The sequence below is a fragment of the Micrasema longulum genome, unplaced genomic scaffold, assembly GCF_059751315.1.
Source record: "Micrasema longulum isolate JH-2025_06_02 unplaced genomic scaffold, ASM5975131v1 h1tg000708l, whole genome shotgun sequence".
Taxonomy (NCBI): domain Eukaryota; kingdom Metazoa; phylum Arthropoda; class Insecta; order Trichoptera; family Brachycentridae; genus Micrasema; species Micrasema longulum.
The window spans coordinates 128295-138058 of NW_028277904.1; the positions used below are offsets into that span (position 1 = coordinate 128295).

At 31.0% G+C, this 9764-nt stretch overlaps 1 protein-coding gene across 1 annotated transcript in view; it reads left to right on the plus strand.

Annotated features, from left to right (window-relative positions):
• The window catches only part of LOC148279525 (zinc transporter ZIP11-like), a 58343-nt gene extending 49923 nt beyond the window's left edge, over positions 1-8420 (plus strand). The window contains exon 3 of the mRNA XM_088229780.1: positions 7554-8420. Within this exon, the coding sequence (XP_088085906.1) occupies positions 7554-7635 (82 nt within the window). The 3' untranslated portion in view covers positions 7636-8420. The remainder of the gene's footprint in view (positions 1-7553) is intronic.
• Positions 8421-9764: the final 1344 nt, after the last annotated feature.

Here is a 9764-nt window from a genome sequence, read left to right on the forward strand (position 1 = left end):
AACCTTTATCAAAATGTTCCAATAATAATTGGACGGTGTTATGCAGAAGTCATCTAATCCACAATTTGACGAAAGTTAAATTAGATATTAAAATTATCGCTTTGTTTTTATCAAGCGGGAATTAAAAAAAATATGCGTAATCTACGTTCTTATGATTCACCCAAATATTTAAATTTCGGAGCCATCTTCTGTTATTCGTAAATAACCGTGTTATATGGATAATATTATCTGAAATTAACCCAAGCCACAATTTTTATACATTCAAAATACCTACATTTTTTAAACGTGGAAAATAGAGGAGGTAAATAGTTTTTAACGATTTTATTTCATTTGAAATTATTCTCGAATAATGGAAGCTCGGTGACGTCATGCATATGACGTAACCTTTTTAGCAAAAATGGAATTTTCAAAATGATTTTTTTCGCTTACTTTATGACCTAGTAAATGCCTATACTTACATTTTTCTTTCTTTTGCGATTGATTTCAATCCTGATATTGTCCCTTCATTTTTGTTCATCATTGTTTGTTTATAAGGAACACGTAAATTCCCGCAATGTCCCGGATACACAATGGCCCATTTCAGACGCGTCGTACAAATCCCCGTGGCGTGGTAAAATTACATAAGGTGGATCGATTTTTATTTTTTTTATTTTTTATATTTAAAGGCAGCCCAACGCACTAATTTTTACACCATGTTGCCGACTAATCTCCACTCGATTCCTTTTGGCTGAAATTTTACCCAATAATAGCCATTAAATAAATAAAAAGAATAAAATAAGAATCAGTTTATTTATTTATCGAGTACTAGCTTTTACCCGTGGCTTCGCTTGATTGGTATAAGGAAGAAATGAGTTAATTTATTCGTTTTGGCGTTTAGCAATAAGAATTTTCCCAATGGAACGATATGTTTTTTCTGGATAAAAAGTAGCCTGTATCGATTTCCAATCCTTCAATTATAGCTTTGCCAAAAAATCTCTGTTATTCGATCTATTATTCTATGGCGACGTAGCCTCGTTATTTTATCAATTATCTATTTTATCAATATCAATTAATTTTTCCATCAAGAATTTTTACGATTTAGTGCGATGTTTTTTTGGGATAAAAAGCAGCTAATGACACCTGTCAGCTCTTCAGCTATCCTTTTGCATAAAATCATGTTAATCGGTCGCTCCGTTGCGACGTGAAAGAAACACAGATAAACATGCAAAAAAACTTTCGCATTTTTGAATTTTATTTGTTATATCAAATATTTTATATACAATTGCATTTTATAATATGAGTATGGATTTTATGGTTATAAAAATATATTTAGTTATAATGTATAGATTTTTCATTTGGAATTCCCGTTCCAAGGAAAACATTACACGATAATTTTTTTTCTACTTGTTAGTATCTTAAAAAAAATATTTTTATTTATAATTTTAAATTCCCCCGAACCAAGCCACGCCCCTTATACGTCACGATTCAGTTAAATGTTTGGACATTTATTTGTACAACGTCGTCACGAATCTTGAAATCACAACTTTTAAGGACAAACATGTCGCGTTTTTGTTGAGACATGTTTTTTAACAACTGTATTTTAGAAATTATGAATAAAAAAAAATTTTCACAATATTCACATAGATTTGGAAAATACAATAAATTTTTCCAAATCCATTTCACATGTTTTTATCTGTATCATAGTATGTGATATTTCCCTTTTATAGTGACTACAATTACTTGCATTTTTTTAATAAGCTTTTATTAACATTAAAACACACATAAAAAAATAAAATAAAAACAATTTTGGTTGAACTTGCCAAAAAAGAGTCAGGCTGTTGTGTTTGGCAAGTGTATATTAAAAGTCTTTTTATTTCCCGCTTATAATAAGAATATTTCATACTTTTTGAAAGAATATAAAAAAAATTATGGCCGAGGATATTCGCATCCTCGGGAAGAAAGCATTGGTTAAACCTATGAGACTACTCGCCCCCTAGCTAATAAATAGCCCGTACTTTTTGAGCGTAGCGGAAAGGAATTTGGCCATAGATATGAATTCACTCGCTCTCCAATCAGTAGCCTGGCTCTTTAAAGCCCTAAGCTCAAGCATAGGTTAAACTTACGAGACTACTCGCCCCCTAGCTAATAAACAGGTCGATACTTTTTGAGCTTAGCGTAGGAAATTTAGCCTTGGATATGAAGGCACTCACTCTTCACTCAGTAGCCTGGCTCTTTAAAGTCCTAGGCTCGGAGGGCGAGAATTAATTTACGGGGACCATTCGCAGTGACGTTAGGAGCTTATTTAGTACTGACCGCTATCTACAAGAATATGAATAAGAATAGGGCCAAAGATACGCTCTTTGGCCATAAAGTCATTTTTAGTACCGATTGTAACTTGTCGTCCGAGTGAACTCTTTAAGGCCTAAATCAATTTCTGTGGATAAGTATAAAAGAAAATAATAATATGTGTGAACGAAAGGAATTATTTGATATTTTTTGGTATTTTAAATGTTTTTTTTATCTTTAATATTTTAGAAATTATTTAACTTTATTTTTTATAAACAATTGGTCTCAAACTATTGATCAACCTACAAAGTTCATTTAAAATGTGTTATCTTCCAATATATGTTTATTCAATAAAATAATTTTATTTTTTATTATTATTTATTTTATTTAGTTCTATGGTTAACATAGTCTAATATATATTTACAACACAATATTTTCATCTATACTTATTCTAACATTATTTATCACTATTATACACTTAATATCCTAATTTATAATATTCACTGTTTCATATGTACATTTTCATTAATTATATTCACTATTTACACTATATATTACCTAATATTTTTCACATATATACTTTTTATATTTAATTTTAAATATGTTTAACATATTCAATAAAATATGTTTTAAACTTGGCATACATATAATTTTATAAGGACGACTGGAACTCGATCCAAAACAAACAAACCAGCCAGAAGCCAGCAGTCAAAATTAAAAAGTAACTTTCCTATGTAATGCTGATTACCGACGTATACAAAAAAATAGGGACGTACTTAGAGGATCCAGTAATAAAAAAATTAACTCATCGCTTTTGAATTTCAGAAGGTACGAGAGTAAAAAAATCTTTAAATTCTTGTGTATTCGAATGAACGGACTAAGATGTTTTATCTCCATCCCAATTTTATCGTGTCGCTCAGATTTGTACGACTGGTGTGAAGTCGGCCTTTGGCAACAAAGTTTAAAGTGTCCGGGGTTATCTTAGGGGTTACTGTATCAATAAGTCTCACCAGATTTCTGAATGGTTCGAAAGAAACTGAAGATAAACAATTTGATATATTTATTTTATTCTACATGACTTCATTCATGAACTTTGAGAGAGTGAACAACGCGTCGTAATTGAAATAATTTTTGAGATTACGATAAATTATTGGGGGGCCCCGCAACAAACATTATGCGATATGTAATTGGTTTACAAAAAAGGTTTTTGTTTATTCTTAAAATAGTATTTGTTTCATTTCAACGTTAACGGCCTAAGGCAATTATTGCAACAGTTACATGAAAAAAATTAACACAAATTAAAACTTCACAAACAGAAAAAAAACATTTAGCAAACAACGACCGTAAAATAAACGTAGTTATGCAAAAAGGAGTCAGTCCACAATTTTGATAAAATGAGATTTTGATGTTATCGGGTGCAGTAAGGTCAATTCTATGTTCTGCTAAAAACAGCCACAGCGCTTTCATACTAAAAACTGTATTAATAACCTTCTGAAAATGATGTCAATCACAAAAATGGCATTTCTCAATTTGCAGGAAACACCTACAGCACGAAAAAAATATTACGGTTAATTAGAAATCATTAAAACTGGTCAAATACGTAATTAAATTATACTTTGTAATATAATGTATTCATTGTTTATCATTTGTTGAAGTCAAAAGCATGCCAACATTTGTGAAGATTTGATCATTCACTCTTCTCAAAAAGTGCTATTATCTCAGATTCACTTTTCTATGGCTGGCTGCTTTCTACATAACTACGTTTAAATAAGAGCACACATTCTTCATGTGGGGCATTCTATGTAAAGTGGGAAAATGACATTAATTTGAATTTCCTTTTAGCGCCTCCATAAAATAATATCGACTAAGCCAATTCGCACAATTTACGTACATATTATTTCAATTAAAAATAATTTATAAATGTAGAAAATAATACTTAAGCTAAAGGCAGATTGTAGGACAGTAAATTAGAACAAAGGTGTAGGGAATAAGTCTTACAGTAGCTCAGTTTAGCCATGGCACCCCCCCCGCACTCTTCCTGACATCAACAAGAGGTCTGCGAAACGCAGCAAGGTCCAGCCCAAGAAACTCCAAGTCACTGGAAGAGTTGACTAGTCTACACATTCTTGACATTGGGGAATTAAAGCCATAGTTAGATTTGACATGCAAAATGTAATTGTTGCTAGTGTCACAACATGGAAGGATATTTTTTTTTTTTTTTAATTTTTTTTTTTAATTATAAACAATTTTTTTAATTCCCGCCAAACTGCAAAAGCAGTTTTTTTGCAGGGATTTCTCTCTTTAAACATTTTTGTAACACAATATAATAATGTTTACATAAAATATTTTTTTATAAATCTTAAATTAATTACTTTTATTTTATTGATATTTCAATAAAATAAAAGTTTAAAAAAATTAAATACAAGTAAATCAAGTCTTTTTGATAACGAAATATATAAAGAATAATAAACAAACAGTGTTTTTGACACTGTTTTAAAATTGTTTGGTTTCCCCATTTTTTATATATATTTTTTTTTTACACACTAAACTTAGAATTTAAGAAAAAGATTTTTAAAACCAATTTTACTTTGTTTTTATTCATATCACTATTCTTTATTTCGTCCGTGAGTCTCTTTACTATGCGAGGGAGTATATATTGTTTGTGACAGAGAAAGGACATCACTTATTGAGTTCGGTATTTTAAAATACTTATAAGGTCCAACTCTGTTCTACGGTTCTCCAATGAATACTTTGTAATTTAATAAAATTCATTTTGTAAATCTTTGTACATCTTTTTGAAACAATAAATAATGAACAATATTTTGAGTTTGTCCAAATTGTTGTAGACAAGGACTGGATTCGACTCCTTAGGGATCTGTTAACATTAACATATTACAACAGAGATGAAAAACATTTTAGCGAAGGTAATATAGAAGTCTAGGCATCTTCAGGGCTTATGACCTGCATTGGCTGGTTTAAGTGGCCACTTTACACACCTTCTATATTACCTTCACTCAGATGCCTAGACTTCTAAATTACCTTCTCTAAAACGATCTTCATCTCTGTTGTAATATGCTAATGTTAACAGCTCCCCGGGGAGTTAAATCCAGTCCTTGTCAACAAAAATTTGGACAAACTCAAAATATTGTTGACAAATCCCCCCGGTCCATGAAGAAGTATAGAAATGGAAAAAAAAATTCAGGTGTTGCCTAGTATGAAGTTGAAATAATTCAATTAGAAGAATATCACCCGCATAAATAAAGGTTTCAGCTGTTTAACTTCACAAACATCAACAGATGAAAGAGTTGAAGGAATATAGGTGTTCAAATATCGGCAGAATGGTTAATGTTACACAGTGAGTAAAGTGGCCACTTTAACCAGCCAATGACAGGTCATAAGCCCTGTAGATGCCTAGACTTTTATATTACCTTCTCTTAAATCTTCTTCATCTCTGTTGTAATATGTGGATAAATGATGACTTTTTTGTCTATGGAAACTATTATTACTTCACACGGAGTTACTATTTAGTAAATATTTTTATTAGAAGCCCTGCCCCACCAGTCGCTATTTGTTTTTCTTTCTGCAACTGTTTTTAGACTCCTATTTTATTAATACTTAAGTGTTCAATATTACATGCTTTACGACACAAAAAAACTCTCAATAATATTGAGTTGTTTGGCTTAAATTTGTCAAATGCACAAAGATAGAGGGGATTTTCCAGTGTACCACCGGTCACATTCATTCAAATAATAATTCCATAGAACATATGGACCGTTTGTCTTTTTCTTGAAAGCAGTAAAGTAAAATGGTTCTTTTGTTTTTAAAAACAGATTACTATTGCACGAATTTTGATGACATAGTTACAACTCAAAGTTGATCAAATTCTGGGATCAAATGTCCCACCAGTCACAATGGAATTCCCTATATATGTGACCAAACGGGTAAAGAATGCAGTTCTGCGTGTGAAATACATAGAACCATTATCCTGACCGTGTTTACGACTCGATTGCTACTTTCGGACAAAAATCTTTAAAAAGTCAAACGAGTAGGGAAGTCTGCCTCGTAGTTGTGGACGCGTTCGCCTACCGTGCTTCCTATCTAGGGCCTATTCTATTCCTAGCAGGATGTGCGTGAAAACTTGGTTTTAAATGTGGTTTTCGCTGCAATATTTCATTGTTCCTGCTGTTTGTTACCTTCCATGTAACAAAAAAATATTTTGATGTATAATAAAATCTGTTTTGATGTTCAATTAAAACATTAAACCGGCTTTCTACCCAACTAATAATATAGGAACATTGTTAAAAAATCACAAAGACAAAGTCCATAAATATAATAAATCTGGAATATACCAATTAAATTGTAATGATAATATAGGAACATTGTTAAAAAATCACAAAGACAAAGTCCATAAATATAATAAATCTGGAATATACCAATTAGATTGTAATGATTGCGATTCAATCTATATTGGAAAAACTAAAATGTCGGGTTGTGGTCCCGTGGCTAGCGTTGCGGACTCACGGATCAGAGGTCCGAGGTTCGAGCCCCACTCTACCCCAACTTGATTTTCATTTTTCTAATAGTGTGTTATTTACAACTCGTTGAAAATGGCCACTGAAATTGAAATATTTGGGCAAATTATAAGAGCGCTAATATTTCTTTTTCTGTTTTTTGTTTTTTTTTTATTTATTGGAGATAAAGGATATGAAGTATATCTAAATATGAAGCAATCTATGCCGACGCTGTATTATGTAATTATATATAGATATATGGAACATACAAGCTAATGCTCATCATAATCTCAGAATTATCACAACTAGAATAGAATATTAACTTCAATATAGACACTGGATTAAAAGTACTTCATGTTGAAAATAAAATATTAAAATTAGACAACTTAGAAATCATAGAAATTCGAAAAGCGATTCATAATAAGAAAACAATAATTAATAACCAAATAAACAATATTTCTTTTAGTCCTCTCCTGTCTAGCTTCGAAAATATTGATATCAAATTACCACCCTTGTAAGGAAAACAGACTTGATTTATTGGGTCCACGTGTAGTATTTAGTGAACATGATAAAAATAAAATAGGAATCAATTCATTAGTTCCGTAAACCTTGACGAAGAAGATTGTTTCCTTTGAAACTGGTCAGTAGAAAAAAAAAAGTGGATAAAAACAAAGTTGTTTTATTTATTTTATTATAATGAATAACCAGAAAGTTTGTGCTTCAAATATAAACTTTATAAAAACGGTTTTATTTACTAATAATGTATGTTTGTTTCAGGGGAAACTCGAAGCTCGCGACCTGGGGATGTATCATCGGATTCGTCGTTATGATGTGTCTTGACGTTGGACTAGGAGGATAATCCACTACTGACCAACTCCGCAATAAGCCGTTTTTATAATCGATTGTATATCTGATGAGTTTGTCCCTTGTACCTGTTTAGACCAATCCCAAATTCCAAATATCTGCCATAAGACATAAATAACGTAAGGTAATATAAGACCCCTATAAAGTCATCGCTACGAAGGTTCCGATAAAGGAATGTATGTGTATTTCTGGCAAATTTTTACTAATATAAGGCATAAAAAATAGTATTTTTCAATAGAGAAAATATGAATTATTTAAATACTATTTAAGTGTTATATTCCATATTCGTCATGTTAATTATGAATGTTATGAGGTTAAAATTCATTTTACAATACCTTTGTTATGTGATTACTAAGCACAGACAATATAAAATTTAAAATCGTGTAATTGTTATTTTTAATTTTAAAAATATTATCTACGTATTATATACAATAATTATTCAAAACATATCTTCACTCTTCGAGCGTGTGATTTTGTTGATTTATTGACATTATTATTTCTAAAATAAACATTTAAAATGTGAGTTTGTTATAAAATAAAGGATGCCACTCCGTTTGAATTTATGTAGCATATAAAGATGCATTGAAATGAAATCATATTTGAAAATCACTTAGCCAATGCCCTATACATTTTTAGGTGTTATCGTACTATTTTTTTATTACACGTAGCTATATTGGTTATCTTAATTGATACACTACAATTAACTCTTATAATCCTGCCAACACGATGCCACAAAAAATGTATCTTATAATATTCCTTGTAAATTAAAATAAAATAAAATACATGTGTATTTTAATACAAAATACTGCGTCATAATGTTATTTAACATTCCATAATATTTATCATGTGCTAAACCCTTAAATTTGTATTACATTTGTTATCGATGTACTTTTAGGTGCATTTTTTTAATGTTTGTATGATAGGACTAAAACTTTTAGATGTACGTATGTAGGTTCTGCAGTGCGGATGAGGAAAAATCTATACACATTTTACAAATGTCGCTAGCCCAAAGCAACAGTAAAATCTCTCTGAAGAACATATTCTGAAATAATCGGACTTTGAGATATGCAAAGGGTCTGAATGAATTGAATTATTTAATGTACATTATGAATACTAACTATCTAACTTCAATATTTTATAATTTGAAAATATGCGTTTATTTAATTTATTAACATATCTGCGTGTGTATCACAAAATCGGAATTTTCGGGTTTATCCCACTATTGCTTTGGGCTAGCGATGTGAATGTGATGCTTTACATCATAGAAGGAGTCTCATCCTCGGGGGTCACTGGTTAAACCTGAGGATGTTAAAGAGCTCGCCCCCTTCCTTATGCTGATGCTTTACGGATCAGGGCTCGGAGGGAGAGATTCAGCGAAATGTGAACCCTCGCCTTCCACGCAGTAGCTAAGCTCTTTATAGACATGGGCTTGGAGGGCGAGAACTATTCACGGGGACCCGTCACAATAGATCTTCACAGGTCGCAGTGACGTCGGTAGCTTGAATAGCACTGTCCCCCACCTCTATGAATAAGAAAAAGATAGGACTGATTCCAATGTATGCCCAAATTTATGTACCTATATATGATGTTGTTTTTATTTGTTTTTCGTATATCTATAAAGAATGATTATAAAAATTATTGGTTATATATGCGAAAGCTTCAATATTATTCCCTTCACATAACAGTAAGCTTAAGGCTTTACTTACATTTATTTTTCGTTTCTGATACCATTTTATTGTATAATGTTGCTTGGCTTTTTCGTTTCCTAGAAAGTTCCTGATAAAAAATAAATTGTCTAAGTATCTAAAAATAATCGAGTAGAACATTTATTTTTTAATGCAGTGTTTTAATTATAAACGTCCATTAAACTTAAAACAAATTACGCATTTCCGTTTGAAACTTTATTTAATTTTGTTTCTTGATAAAATGGGTATTTAGATATTAGAAGTACAAGCACAAATAACTATGAATATGCCTAGTGTATTGAATTAAATTCAATTGCCAATTGTTAATTGACTTGTGGATGGGCAATAATGAATCCTTTTTAGTTAGGTACATTAGGAGTAGAAGTTCTAAAGGAGATTTCGCGTGATAGTAGTGTTGTATTATTCAAAATTTATTAGA